General features: G+C 47.3%; 1 protein-coding gene across 2 annotated transcripts in view; it reads left to right on the top strand.

The window, feature by feature from the left end:
• Window positions 1-12,898, top strand: part of LOC148523438 (uncharacterized) — a 70,656-nt gene extending 57,758 nt beyond the window's left edge. For both annotated transcript variants that reach the window (XM_088473233.1, XM_088473232.1), the window contains exon 4: window positions 10,755-12,898. In XM_088473233.1, the coding sequence (XP_088329359.1) occupies window positions 10,755-11,356 (602 nt within the window). In that variant the 3' untranslated portion in view covers window positions 11,357-12,898. The remainder of the gene's footprint in view (window positions 1-10,754) is intronic.
• The last annotated feature ends 3,049 nt before the right edge of the window (window positions 12,899-15,947 follow it).

The raw sequence follows: 15,947 nt of genomic DNA, 5'->3' as shown, positions 1-15,947 counted from the left end.
CGCCTGTGTCATAAGTAAAGGGCCGGCTGGCTTGACCGTTAAGGGTGCTGTAACCCCCGAAAGTACACTCCAGTCCAAACCAAAAAAAAAATTATTTTCTGTGTTTGTGAATTGTGTGCGCAGTAGCCGCACGTGCATCAACAAAGTAGTGCCAAGCGTGCACCTGTGTCATAAGTAAAGGGCCGGCTGGCTTGACCGTTAAGGGTGCTGTAACCCCCGAAAGTACACTCCAGTCCAAACCAAAAAAAAAATTATTTTCTGTGTTTGTGAATTGTGTGCGCAGTAGCCGCACGTGCATCAACAAAGTAGTGCCAAGCGTGCGCCTGTGTCATAAATAAAGGGCCGGCTGGCTGGACCGTTAAAGGGTGCTGTAACCCCCGAAAGTACACTCCAGTCCAAACCAAAAAAAAATTATTTTCTGTGTTTGTGAATTGTGTGCGCAGTAGCCGCACGTGCATCAACAAAGTAGTGCCAAGCGTGCGCCTGTGTCATAAGTAAAGGGCCGGCTGGCTTGACCGTTAAGGGTGCTGTAACCCCCGAAAGTACACTCCAGTCCAAACCAAAAAAAAAATTATTTTCTGTGTTTGTGAATTGTGTGCGCAGTAGCCGCACGTGCATCAACAAAGTAGTGCCAAGCGTGCGCCTGTGTCATAAGTAAAGGGCCGGCTGGCTTGACCATTAAAGGGTGCTGTAACCCCCAAAGTACACTCCAGTCCAAACCAAAAAAAAAATTATTTTCTGTGTTTGTGAATTGTGTGCGCAGTAGCCGCACGTGCATCAACAAAGTAGTGCCAAGCGTGCGCCTGTGTCATAAGTAAAGGGCCGGCTGGCTTGACCATTAAAGGGTGCTGTAACCCCCAAAGTACACTCCAGTCCAAACCAAAAAAAAAATTATTTTCTGTGTTTGTGAATTGTGTGCGCAGTAGCCGCACGTGCATCAACAAAGTAGTGCCAAGCGTGCGCCTGTGTCATAAGTAAAGGGCCGGCTGGCTTGACCGTTAAAGGGTGCTGTAACCCCCGAAAGTACACTCCAGTCCAAACCAAAAAAAAATTATTTTCTGTGTTTGTGAATTGTGTGCGCAGTAGCCGCACGTGCATCAACAAAGTAGTGCCAAGCGTGCGCCTGTGTCATAAGTAAAGGGCCGGCTGGCTTGACCGTTAAAGGGTGCTGTAACCCCCGAAAGTACACTCCAGTCCAAACCAAAAAAAAATTATTTTCTGTGTTTGTGAATTGTGTGCGCAGTAGCCGCACGTGCATCAACAAAGTAGTGCCAAGCGTGCGCCTGTGTCATAAGTAAAGGGCCGGCTGGCTTGACCGTTAAAGGGTGCTGTAACCCCCGAAAGTACACTCCAGTCCAAACCAAAAAAAAATTATTTTCTGTGTTTGTGAATTGTGTGCGCAGTAGCCGCACGTGCATCAACAAAGTAGTGCCAAGCGTGCGCCCGTGTCATAAGTAAAGGGCCGGCTGGCTTGACCGTTAAAGGGTGCTGTAACCCCCGAAAGTACACTCCAGTCCAAACCAAAAAAAAATTATTTTCTGTGTTTGTGAATTGTGTGCGCAGTAGCCGCACGTGCATCAACAAAGTAGTGCCAAGCGTGCGCCTGTGTCATAAGTAAAGGGCCGGCTGGCTTGACCGTTAAAGGGTGCTGTAACCCCCGAAAGTACACTCCAGTCCAAACCAAAAAAAAATTATTTTCTGTGTTTGTGAATTGTGTGCGCAGTAGCCGCACGTGCATCAACAAAGTAGTGCCAAGCGTGCGCCTGTGTCATAAGTAAAGGGCCGGCTGGCTTGACCGTTAAGGGTGCTGTAACCCCCGAAAGTACACTCCAGTCCAAACCAAAAAAAAATTATTTTCTGTGTTTGTGAATTGTGTGCGCAGTAGCCGCACGTGCATCAACAAAGTAGTGCCAAGAGTGCGCCTGTGTCATAAGTAAAGGGCCGGCTGGCTTGACCGTTAAAGGGTGCTGTAACCCACAAAGTACACTCCAGTCCAAACCAAAAAAAAAATTATTTTCTGTGTTTAGCCGCACGTATATATCAAATCGATATAACATAAATGGAGGACCAAACTTTCTCCGATAAAAATAAAATAGAGAAAGATCAAGAACCACTTCCTCCTAGTGCTGAAGCTGCTGCCACTAGTCATGACATAGACGATAACATGCCATCAACGTCGTCTGCCAAGGCCGATGCCCAATGTCATAGTAGAGGGCACATACAATCCCAAATGGCAAAGTTCAGGAAAATGACCTTGAAAAAGACATTTAAATCAGCTGAAGAGAAACGTAAACTTGCCAATATGCCATTTACGACACGGAGTGGCAAGGAACGGCTAAGGTCGATCCCTAGTATGTTCATGACTAGTGGTTCAGCTTCACATGACGATGGAAGCCCTCCTCCCACTAAAAAAATCAAAAGAGTTAAGCTGGCAAAAGCACAGCGAAGAACTGTGCTTTCTAAGAAGATATCACAAATCCCCAAGGAGAGTCCAAGTGTGGTGGTGGTTGCGATGCCTGACCTTCCCAGCACTGGACGGGAAGAGGTGGCTCTTTCCACCATTTGCACGCCCCCTGCAAGTGCTGAAAGGAGCACCCACAGTCCACTTGCTGATATGCAAATTGAAGATGTCACTGTTGAAGTACAACAGGATGAGGATACTGGTGTAGCTGGCGCTGAGGAGGAAGTTGGCGAGGAGGATTCTGATGGTGATGTGGTTTGTTTAAATCAGGCTCCGGGGGAGACAGTTGTTGTCCGTGGGATGAAAAAGCCCATCACGGTCATGCCTGGGCAGAAGACCAAACATTCCACCTCTTTGGTCTGGCAATATTTCTATCCAAATCCGGACAACAACTGTCTTGCCATATGTACCATATGTAAAGGTGAAATAAGTAGGGGTAGGGACGTCAACCACCTAGGAACATCCTCCCTTATACGGCACCTGCAGCGCGTTCATAAAAAGTTACTGTCAAGTTCAGAAACTTTGGCTAAGACCGTAAGCAGTCCAGGGACACCTAAATCCCGTTGTCCTGTTGTATCCAAGCGCCTGCAAACCACACCATCAACTCCCTCCTCGTCAATTTCCTCCTTAGTCAGGATCGGAAGTAGTCCTGCAGGCCATGTCACTGGCATGACTGACTCTCCTATCCGGGATTCCTCTGGAGGATCCTGCATTGCTACGCCTACTGCTGCCGCTGCTGCTGTTGCTGCTGCTGCTGGGAGTCGTTCATCATCCCAGAGAGGAAGTAGGAACACCACTACTTTTACTAAACAATTGACCCTCCAACAGTCCTTAGCGAGGAGGATGAAGTACGACAGCAGTCATCCTGAAGCAAAACGTATAACTGAGGCCTTGACTGCTATGTTGGTGTTAGACGTGCGTCCGGTATCCGCCATTAGTGCAGTGGGATTTAGACAATTGATGGAGGTAGTGTGTCCCCGGTTCCAAATCCCGTCTAGATTCCACTTCACTAGGCAGGCGATACCGAGACTGTACAGAAACGTCAGAAAAAGTGTCCTCAGTGTCCTGAAAAATGCCGTTGTACACAATGTCCACTTAACCACGGACATGTGGACAAGTGGAACAGGGCAGACTAAGGACTATATGACTGTGACAGCCCACTGGGTAGATGTATCACCTTACGCAGCAACAGCAGCAGCGTCACCAGTAGCAGCATCTCAGAAACGCCAGCTCGTTACAAGGCAGGCTACGCTGTGTATCACCGGTTTCAGTAAGAGGCACACCGCCGACAACCTCTTAGAGAAACTGAGGGAAATCATCGCCCAGTGGCTTACCCCACTTAGACTCTCCTGGGGATTTGTGATATCTGACAACGCCACCAATATTGTGCGGGCATTACATCTGGGCAAATTCCAGCACGTCCCATGTTTTGCTCACACAATAAACTTGGTGGTGCAGAATTTTCTGAAAAGCGACAGGGGCGTGCAGGAGACGCTTTGGGTGGCCCGAAAAATTTCTGGCCACTTTCGCCATTCAGCGACTGCGTGCCGAAGACTGGAGCGCCAGCAAACACTCTTGAACCTGCCCCGCCATCACCTGAAGCAAGAGGTTGTGACGCGGTGGAACTCAACCCTCTATATGCTTCAGAGGATGGAGGAGCAGCAAAAGGCCATACAAGCCTATACATCCACCTATGACATAGGCAAAGGAGGGGGTATGCACCTGACTCAAGCGCAGTGGAGAATGATTTCCGTGTTGTGCAAGGTTCTCCAGCCCTTCGAACTTGCCACACGTGAAGTCAGTTCAGACACAGCCAGCTTGAGTCAGGTCATTCCCCTCATCAGGCTTTTGCAGAAGCAGCTGGAGAAAGTGAAGGAGGAGCTAAGACGGAGCGATTCCGCTCGGCATGTGGGACTTGTGGATGAAGCCCTTCATTCGCTTTGCCAGGATTCCAGGGTGGTCAATCTGTTGAAATCAGACCACTACATTTTGGCCACCGTGCTTGATCCTAGGTTTAAAGCCTATGTGGTGTCTCTCTTTCCGGCCGACACAAGCCTGCAGAGGTGCAAAGACCTGCTGGTGAACACACTGTCAGCTGAAGCGGAACGTGACACGTCAACGGCTCCTTCTTCATTTTCTCCCGCAACTGGGGCTGCCAGGAAAAAACTTAGGTATCCTAAGCAACCCGCTGGCGGTGATGCAGGGCAGGCAGGACCAAGTTTGGACATCTGGTCTGGACTGAAGGACCTGGCAACAATTTCTGACATGTCTACTGTCACTGCATATGATACTGTCACCATTGACAGAATGGTGGAGGATTACATCGGTGACAGCATCCAAGTAGGCATGTCAGACAGTCCATACCTGTACTGGCAGGAAAAAGAGGCAATTTGGAGGCCCCTGTACAAGCTGGCTCTATTTTACCTGAGTTGCCCCCCCTCCAGTGTGTACTCCGAAAGAGTGTTTAGTGCAGCCGGGAACCTTGTCAGCGAAAGGCGTAGGAGGTTGCTTCCACAGAATGTGGAGAAGATGATGTTCATCAAAATGAATTATCAGCTCTTCCAGGGAGACCAGCCTCCAGAAGGTACAGAGGGACCTGTGGTGGTGGATTCAAGTGGGGACGAGTTAATACTTTGTGAGGATGAGGATGTACACACTGAAGAGGGTGAGGAATCGGTGGATGAGGAGGATGAGGATGACATCTTGCCTCCGTAGAGCCAGTTTGTGCAGGGACACATTAATTTCCAGCTTGTTTTGTGGGGGCCCAAACGAACCAATCATTTCAGCCACAGTTGTGTGGCAGACCCTGGCGCTGAAATGATTGATTTGTTAAAGTGTGCATGTCCTGTTTATACAACATAAGGGTGGGTGGGAGGGCCCAAGGACAATTCCATCTTGCACTTCTTTTTTTTCTTTGCATTATGTACAGTTTGGGGCCTAGTTTTTCTAACTGCCATCCTGTCTGCCACTGCAGTGTCACTCCTAGATGGGTCACGTGTTTGTGCCGCCCACTCGTGTCGCTTAGCATAGTCATCCAGCTACCTCGGTGCAACCTTTTGGACATGAAAACACTATTGTGAGGTGTGAGGTGTTCAGAATAGACTGGAAATGAGTGGAAATTAAGGTTATTGAGGTTAATAATAGCATAGGAGCAGAGAAACCAACAAATTCTGTGATTTTAGCTGTTTTTATGCTTTTTAAAAAAAAAATACAGATCCAAAACACAAAACCCAGAACCCAAAACACGGAAGGGTGGTTTTGGCAAAACCAATCCAGATCCAAAACACGAAGAAAGATCCAGATCCAAAACCAAAACACAAAACACGAAAAGTGGCCGGTGCACACCCCTAATATATATATATATATATATATAAATATATATATATATGTTCTGTTTAATTCCATCTCCTCTGGAGGCACCGGAGCAAGTTGCTTGTTCCAGCGGAGTGCCGGTCCATTTTCTATTTTTGTATATGTTCATATATAAATACAAGCAGTTGCTTCAGTTTGTTCTCCTGTAACATGACACGATCATCTCCAGGCAGCAGATGCTACAGGTATTAATGACAATTTGAATACTCCTGTGGAATATTTTTAGGGCAGAGGGTAATTAACCCAACGCTCTAGTCAGGCGTTTTTCTATTCTTCCCTCTGCCTGAGCAGCAGCTGCATAACGTACTATACAGCCACACAATACAACACAATACTGTACTTTATTTGTTAATCAAGGACAGAAGCCATGATGCAATCTCCAAAAAAAACCACTATACTCAGCAATTTAAAAAAAAATTTTTTTAAAAGTATACGGACATTACTATTAAATACTACAACCCGGATATAAAATATTTAAAAATATAAATATATGTAAAATATAAATATATATATATTGAACAATGCCATTACAATCTTCTACTTTGATATAGTTGATGACCAATAGCTTTGAGGAGGTATCCCTATTAGTCTCATCATGGGGAAATGCCATTGAAAGATTATTGTTTGGGCCCTGGGAGGTAATTAAGAGATTCCGGGGTATATTTACTAAGGTGCGGGTTTTTAGAAGTGGTTTTGTTGCCCATAGCAACCAATCAGATTCTACTTAACATTTATCTAGCACCTTCTAGAAGGTAATAGCTAGAATCTGATTGGTTGCTATGGGCAACAAAACCACTTCTAAAAACCCGCACCTTAGTAAATATACCCCTCCCTGTCAACCATCCCTTTGTCTGCTGTGTTGTAGGATTACCACACATAATTATGGGAAGCAGTCGGGAAGTCGATGGACGAAATCCCGACCGCCGGCTTCCCGACTGTCTTATCCCGGCAAGGTACTAATGACAGGCATCAAAATCCCGACGCCTGTCATTAGACCTAAGCCGAGAGCCTGACATCCAGCATACCAATCGAATGTAAGCCGGGTGCCGGGCGCGGATAGCCGCGGGGGGGGAGGGTTAGGTTAGGGGCTCCCGGGGGGACTTAGGGTTAGGCACTCCCCCGGGAGGGTTAGGCTAGGGGAAGGGGGGGTTAGAGTTAGGCACCCCCCCCGGGAAACTTAGGGTTAGGCTGCGGGGAAGGGGGGGTTAGGTTTAGGCACTTAGGGGGGTTAGGGTTAGGCACCCCCTAAAGGAGGGTTAGGGTAGGGAATTAGGTTAGCAATACTTACCAGAAAGAACGTGTGGGATTTTCACCTCTACCGGGCTGCCGCTGTGGCCGGCGGTAAATCACACTGATTCCATAATTACCGTTCAGGTTTGTTGCTCATATAGAATATATTCCCCTGGGGAGAAAAATGAAAAGCGTGTTGACCACTTTTGGAGAGCAGATATAGGGGGTGATTTAGTAGTGGGCGGAATTGCAAAGCTGCAGGCAGGCAGCTCTGCAATTCCGTCCTTGCCATTATGGTTATGCAGCAGGATCAACAGCGAGATCCCTGGCCGGCTGAGTGACCCTTAGGTCATGAGGTCACGCAGACCGGCCATCGCAGTTTTGGGAGAGAGGCCAGGAAATCTCTGTCAGCCGACGGAGATCCTGGCCTCTTCCCTACCCCCCCTCAATGGCGGTGACACGCCTCAGTTTTGGGAAAGCCTTTGCCGCCCTTCCGCCACCCCCAAACGGCAGCAGTGTCAATCACTGACAGTATTCTGTCGCTCTACGTGCAATCATGCGCAGAATGGGTCCTGCGCACAGGCAGATTCCCGATTATCGGGAATCTACGTAGAGCGCTGAATGAGACCCTTAGCGTGCTCCTTACGTTTGGACGCCCCAATTTATATATACACATCACTCTATCCCAGAGGTTCTCAAACTCGGTCCTCAGGACCCCACACAGGTCACGTTTTCCAGGTCACCCAGCAGGTGCACAGGTGTATTCATTACTCACTGACTCGTTGTAAGAGATCCACAGGTGGATGTAATTATTTTACTTGTGAGGAGACTTGGAAAACATGCACTGTTTGGGGTCCTGAGGACCGAGTTTGAGAATCTGTGCCCTAATCCAGTGGTTCTCAAACTCGGTCCTCAGGACCAGGGGCGCCGAGAGGGGGGAGGAGCGGGTACAGATTACCCGGGCCCGGGCTTCCTGAGGGGCCCGGCAGGGGCCCGAGTCCGATGCTGCCCCACCCCTCCCTCACAGCAGCCCAGCACACAGCGTGTGCTGAGCTGCAGTTGGAGACTGCTCGTGGCTGCTGAGCAGCAGCCAGAGCAGTCTCCTATGCCTGTGCGGGGGAGCGATCACACTGATCGTGCCCCCCCTGGCTTTGCGCCGGGCTGAGGGGGTTCAGAGCGCCCCCCTCCCCGGCACGCAGCGCCGCTTTGCGGCGCAGCAAATTTTTTTTATTTATTTATTTTTTCGGCAAGGGGGCGTGGCCACGCCTCCTGAGATTAGGCCACGCCCCCCTCTTGGCGGCCCTGCTCTGGACCCCACACAGTTCACATTTTCCAGGTCTCCTGGCAGGTGCACAGGTGTTGTCATTACTCATTGACACGTTTTAAAAGATCCACAGGTGGAGAAAATAATTTCACTTGCGATTCTGTGAGGAGATCTGGAAAACATGCACTGTTTGGGGTCCTGAAGGACCGAGTTTGAGAACCTGTGCCCTGATCCAATCCTCATCCCATTCTGATCACAACAGGGCTGCAACCAGAAGGAGAGGCATTCAGGTATAATAAGTATACCTCACAGAATGACTGTACATTTTTATATGCTATTTTATACCCCTATTTCTGCTTAAAGTCTGCATTTAGGAGGCATAAAAGTCTCTCTTTATTCCTTCGGTCATTTTTCCTGCGATTTTTGCATTCGTTCTCCTCAGACAGGATCATTTTTCTACTTTTATTTTCTTTCTAATGTGCAGCCGCGGTTTCAGCTGGAAAACAGCTACGTAGAAACGATGTACATTATGTGTGCTCTGAGAAAGTGACTTTTATTGAGGCAGAAGAGGCCACAAAATTGCACTGTAAGTTACGGAGGCTCCGGACTGCATGTGGCCTCTAAAATGATGAATGTAGGGAACTGTGCTGGGCTCTTTATATCTTTGCTCCCTCCCCCCCCCCCCATACTCTGGGCCCTGGACAGCTGGCCGGCTTGTCATGATCGCAATCCTGGGCTACACCTCCTGCAGGCAGCTGTCACCAGCCATTCCATACACTTGTACTGATCCCCCGGCTGCCTGAAAGCACTTTAAAACGGCTGTATCATGCTAACCGTGGGAATCCCGGGGGACAGTGCTATGGAAAAGCGGCTTTGTAAGGGGGAGATTTATTAAACCTTCTACAAAGGACAAGTGGATGAGTTGGCCACATTACATACTTGCCCACTCTCCCGGGACTCCCACGAAAATCGGGTGCTGCTCCCAACCCCCCTGCAAGATTAGGCAAGTCTCCTGGAATGGCCGCCGACCCCCCTGTGCCTCCCCTCCCACGAAAAGTGGTCGGTCCGGGGGTGTGCGTGATTTGCGCTGAATCACGGTAATATCGGCATTATAAAGTAGGGGGTGTGGTCGCGATGATGCGATTGTGCCAGCAGCGCCCACTTCAGCCGGCCCCCACACCAGCCGCTGCACCGACCTGCCAGCCCTCTCCCGGAGAATGTCAGTAAGTACGCCACATCATCCAATCAGATTCTAACTCTCATAAAATGTACTAGATAAATGATAGCTATAAGCTGATTGGTTGCTATGGGCAACACCCCCCTATGTCCTCTTTAGAAAGTTTGATAAATCTCCCACTAATAAGATGGAGTGCTTAGGGGAATGGGATGCAAAATACACCCCTAAAAATGTCGTTCAGTGCATGTGTGTGCATTAGAATGGCCATTATCATTGAGATCTCAGTGGTCTCAGGGCCTGATTCAGACCCGCTCGCAAGCGCACAGATGGTCCCCCACTGCACATGCGCCACCTCCAGCGTGCACATGCGCAAGACCCATCCAGCGACGGCAGCTCCTTCGCTACGGGTCTCGCTACAAGATGGGGCGGCTGTCGATGGTGAGTGACAGCTCGCCCCATTTTGTAGGCGGGAAGGGGGTAGTGGCTGCACAAACGCAGGCGTTCCCTTAGGAACGCCTGGCGTTTCTGGGCGGTCCTACTGACATCACTACTGATGTCAGTAGTGGACTTCCTGCTCTGTTAAAGCAGGAAGTCCACTCGGGCTTGCGGGAGCCGAGACTCTATCAGAGAGTCTCGTCGCAAGCCCGATGGTCGCGATAATCGCGACAGACTCCAGGCCGCTCGCACAAGCTGTGGGTGGACACCCACAGGTTTGCGAGCGTGCTGGAAAAAAAAAAACACGCCCTGATTTAGAGTGAGCGGCTCTGAATCAGGCCCTCAGTGCCCAGTGAGGTGCACTAACATTATTGAACATGCTGCCTTTTAGGGCATGGAAGAAAATTTTTCAGCAGATTACTAGGATAATAGATATTGTGACTGTATCTGTCATGTGGTGAACAGCCAGAAAGGTGCTTTTGAGTTACCTAATTTGTAGAAGGTCTGAGCCAGAGGTTCCTAAACTTGGTCCTCAATGCTCCTTAATGGTCCAGGTTTTAAGGATATCCATGGTTGAGCGCAGATGATTAAATCAAAAGACTGAGGTACTAATTAGGTCACCTGTGCCCAAGCATGGTTATCCTTAAAACCGGGACCGTTAGGGTACCTTGAGGATCGAGTTTGGAAACCTCTGGTCTAAGCCATACTGGAAATCAGGCATATTCTTTCTTTTTCTACTGTGCACCAGACTGATGAACGCTAATATTTTGTACATAAGACTTGAAATGAACCAAGTTTCTCTTAACCCTCTTCAGATACCGGTGAACATTTCAGAAACCCAAGAGAAGGCCTCCAAGAAATTGATAAAAAACTGAGGAGTTTGAGTGAAAGTGTCAGGGTATCGGACAAAACAGAGCACGATCCAACTTCATCGAAGATGAAGATCATAAAGTCTTTCTCCGAAGACTGCCCAGGGTTATCCATCACCGTCACTCCGGACACGGGCCAAAAGTCCACCAGCTCTCATCCGAGCCACCTGAGGAAGTTTGATACCATAATGAGATCAGGTGTCAACGTCCAGCAGCTAAGAGCTCGCTTTATCCGGCAGCAAGGCAATTCAACTTTTGAGGATCCTTCCAAGGGACCAGAATTATCCGAGGCTTCTAACCTGTTACCCCAGGTGCCCAATAACCAAAAGTCCGCTAGGCAGGAGGCTTTGCAGAAGTTGGGTTTCATCAACAGGAATCAGAGCAACTCAAATGCAGGTGAAAACGCCCCTGAAGACCAGGATGGTATGGACCAAAACACACCTGCAAAGAACTGTGAGATAAACCAAAACCATCCAAAAACAGGGACCGATCCACCTCACCCTGTTGAAAGGAAACCAGGAGCTTTGGACAAAATGTGGCCACCCTAATGCTTGAGAGGACCAGCTTATTATTTTTGTTCAAAAAAAAAAAAAAACAATTAAAATCACCAATTTGCCATATGTGTCCACCAAGGTGGAGCTTACAACTGAATTCGACAGCAAAACACATTGTAGCACTGATTAATTATTCTCTTTCTAATCATTGTACTGGAAATTATACATCATGACATTGGGCCAGATTCAAATGTGGACGCAGATTGGGCGATTGGTAGCCACTGCGCATGTGTAAGCCGCGCTGCGCACGTGCAGCATTCGAATTGTGATTACGTCACTCACAAAGTCAGTGACAGGTAGTCAGTGTTTGGGGGAGTTAACGGGGGGGGGCTGGAAAAACGCAGGTGTCTGACCGTTTAAACACAGTTTTCTGGGCGTGCATAAAGTAGTCACTGCCTCCTTGCTCGCAGTAAGAGAGCCCTCTGTGTGTCTGGAGACCCGCTATGTCTGAGAGCTTACACTTACTCAGAAGGCTCATGGCCGCCTGATCTGCGTTCGATTTCCCATTTTGTGCGTGAGGGGGGGCTGTGAGAAGCTTTCAGTGGATATCTCAAAGCGCGGCATGGCTTATTAGCATATGTTCGCAATTGCGAATCCGTGAGAGATCGCAGCTGCGATTGGCTTTGCCGCCACCACTGAATCAGGACCGTTGTATCCACGACCAGTGTAGCATTAAACAAAAGTTGAACCTAGCCGGGCATAACTTCTGATCTACTCACCAATACAAGAAGAAGAAAACATTGCTTTTAATTTAGGTTTGGATGTAGAAAGTACTGGTGGTGGAACTGTGGTTAAACTCCGAAAGGGTTACAAACCTATTCGAACATTCTGTTCAAGAAACATTTCAGTATATAGGCAGTATACACCGGATTGCCAGGTCTTGGAGGATCCTGGCTGCGCTCCGCCATAATGATGTCAACGTGTAAATAAATGAATTCAGTAAGAAAATAAGTTGTGACATTCACAGCTGCTGACAGGTCACTTTATTTAGTATTTAGGAATGCGAGTAAAACTTTCACAAAAATATGCAGACGTCCACTGAGCAACTTCAGAATAATGTTCAAAGATGACGGAGCTGTCTTCACATCCTAAATAAACACATATATTTGCTCCACTTGTGCTCATCTACGCAATTGGAATCAACCTGAATTCTGGAGTTATCTGCAGTCTGCTAAAGAGAATCTCAACCTTTAAAAGAATTTAGGCTTCTCAGGACTAACTTGGTTGCACTTTAGCCCAACGACCAGTAGCAGGCGCTGCAGATTTCAGTATAAGAAACCACGGACCTCAGAGTCATTGTGCTGGATTATTGTTACAATGAATAGCTCAAGGAACTTCCAAGAATATTTGCAATGAAAATCAGATCTAATTAAGCCAATTAAAATAAATAAATAATAATAAAAAAAAAGATATGTCTTATAAGTCAATGGCTGATTGAGTTTAAATTCACTAATAATTACAAGATCATTAATAAAAGATGATTTATTTTCGTTGATTACTAGGCTCTCATTTTGTTGTTGTCATGGAACTGAGACATAGGCAGTTGAATATTAAAGTTATAAAGTTGGCACTAGAAACGACGTGTTTGCTTTATGCTGTACAATAGTGACTGTAACGCCAATATCAATAAATGGTTACAAGGCACATCGTAAAAAGGGAATGGCTGTCTTGGACGTAAGCCAGTTGGTTTCATTCAATGTGACAACATCACCCACTTTAACCCCTGTGGTTGCCAAAGTTCCAAGAAGATCTCCGATTAGCCTACTGTGGGAATGGGCAAGTCCTGGTCAGTCTAACTGTTGGTGAGTATCTGGCGTCTGGCCTCATTGAGCAGCCAATCTGATTATGAAACGAACCACGACATGTGTGTTGAAGCACCAACCACAGACCCCGAATCACCACGTTATGTAATACGCTATCTCTTCAGTAAAGCAACATCAGAAGTTCCTGTGGCCATTAAGGGGCTGGATCCTGAATCGGACTCAAAGTGGCTGTGTTAACGTGATGCGGCGGAAGCCTAACTTACTCCCTTATCCAAAAGGCAGTTTCCGTAGGGGCAACGCCAGGATCCCTGCGGCTTCAAGCGGGAAACCGCTCCGCCCACTTTTGTTCCGTCCACAGTCGTCATTAGTATTGGCTAGAGATGGGCGGACAGATCGGAGTCGCAGTTCTTATCTCCTGAAGAGATCCGGACAGATTCGAGTCTCGGTTCTGATCTTTTTTCTTTTTTTTGCAGTTCGAATTTTTTTTAAATCCGATTATTTTTTTGGGGGCGTTTTTTTGGAACTTTTATAAAAACTTTTTTATCAATTTAAAAAAAAAAAAAAAACCCAGATCCAAAACCAAAACACTTGTAGGTGGTTTTGCAAGACAAAAACCAAAATACGAAGATGATTCCAGATCTAAAACCAGAACACGGGGGTCAGCACCCATCTCTAGTATCGCCACGTGTACCTGCCCCACGCTGGGTGCAAGAGATCTGTCTGAAGACAGGTTTCTCTACTCTGTACACAGGACTAACGCAGACTTCTAGCCCCAGGGCCCACAACACTCCCACAAAACATTGTTTCCGTGTGAACTCATTGACGCCCATTCTCGCCCCAAAACACCCATTTCATGCAAAGACAGATCTTCCCTGATATGTCTTCCAGGAACCTTAGCATTGGCTGAGTCAAAATTAATATAGAAGAGAGCAGACATTTAATAATCTAAGTACAACATAACATACAATATGGTGATGCTTTTGGAAAAGTTAAAAGGTCTCCAGGTAAAATATGGATCAGTTTTGTGTCAGGCATGCAAAAAGAAAAAAAAGCCCATTTGGGCTCCAAGGCCACAAGCAGATCCACTGGTAACTTTAATGGTCTGCCCGAGCCTCTCTTGTAGTGATTTGCTTTTGAGGGATAAAGAAAAAGTACAATGTTCGGGAGGCCCAGACAACGTTGGCTAACTGAGCAGTTTTAATTTGCAAGCTTTCGTGGCTACTCTGTAGGTCTCTGTCGGATGCAATACCCAACGTGGAAACTTAAGCTATCTTGAAACTTTCAACTTAAAATGCTTCAGTTTGCAGATAACAGACCCTCCAACATGACCCCTTTCACCAGTTACAAAATGCTCTGGTCCTGGGCTTCCAACTTGATCTATGATTGCCCTCACCTGTGTTTTAACATAACTCCTCAATTAACTAGTTTAACACTGGTGACTGCAATCATAGATCAAGTGTGAAGTCCAGCACCAGAGCATTTTGTACCTGGTGGAAGGGGTCATGTCGGAGGCTCTGAGATAAACAGTTTCACCTGGACACCTCTCTTTCTTGCTGTTATGAATGGCTAACGCGGTGGTACCCAAACTGGGTGCCGTGGCACCCTGGGGTGTCTTGGGACACTTGCAGGGGTGCCTCAGGTTGGTGGTCCAGCACCAAATCAAATTATTTATGGTCAATGTAATGTGAATATGTGGACAAACTGAAGTGTAAACCTGTCCACCCCCACATAACTGAGCCTAAGGATGACAGGTCAGCACCAGTAGTGTCACTGTACATGGGTTATTATTATTGCATTGCTTGGATGACACAAGAAAGGCAGATATTTAGCCATATACAGAGACCAGGAAACACACAAAGGAGCCCCGCACAGGATCCAGGTCGGTGAATGATGGGGGAGTACTGGTTGATTCTCGGAGACTGCAGGGATGTTAGGCAACTGTGCATTGTGGAACGATATATATTTAGTATTTTGCAATGGTTTGGAGTAGCTGGGGGCTCATGTTCATATCTACTACTGCCAGCGGGTGCAGTTTCCTTCTGTCCTTTTATATTTTTCAGTTACAGTTGGAAGTTCAGAACCCATATACCTCTGACAGCCCGGTTGGTGGACTGTAAATGGGGGATGGAGTGAATATGGTGCCAACCGTTCACTACTCAATGCCACCATTTGTGCCATGGTGCATTAGAGGGCTGGAGTACGATGACATGACTCATCAGGCCCCCGAAGGGAATGGTCAGGATCTGGTAGACTGGTCTTTTCTCCCGGGAGACCTTTGGCCGTTCCGGTAGCACGTATGGCAAGGAACCTAAATAATATAAATTACAGCATCACAGAAGTATCTGAGAAATAATTAGGTGCGTTAAACAGTAAAAAAAATACACCACTCGCAGTATTTCAACCTAACACATCCATCTCTCGCATGAATACTCTTCCTCTAACAGTGCTGCGATACGTAGAAACCTTTCTAGAGACGGGCAAAGCCGTACGATAATTGGCATCTCAAAGGAAAAGAAGGTGGTAATTATGTCTGAGAAACAACTGAGAAAGCAGCAGCTTGAGATGGCCCAAAGACATTAAATTATAGGATAGTCACTGGCATTGAGATTAGTCATTTCCTGTGTAAGCACCACTAGGAACTCTCCCAGACTATTAACCCCATTTCTTCTAGGTGAAAGACAATGCAGCTACTTCTAGCCTTCTAAGCAAGGACTGAGCGTTTCCAGGGATTAAACGTGCGCGTGTCGCACTCAGCATGCAAGCTTTGTGTGGAGATCACCAGAGGACAAGTAAACCAGAATAAACAGACTAGCTATTATCCG

The sequence above is a fragment of the Taudactylus pleione genome, unplaced genomic scaffold, assembly GCF_031769625.1.
Source record: "Taudactylus pleione unplaced genomic scaffold, aTauple2 ptg000133l, whole genome shotgun sequence".
NCBI lineage: Eukaryota > Metazoa > Chordata > Amphibia > Anura > Myobatrachidae > Taudactylus > Taudactylus pleione.
This window is presented reverse-complemented; position numbering and strand designations above follow the sequence as displayed.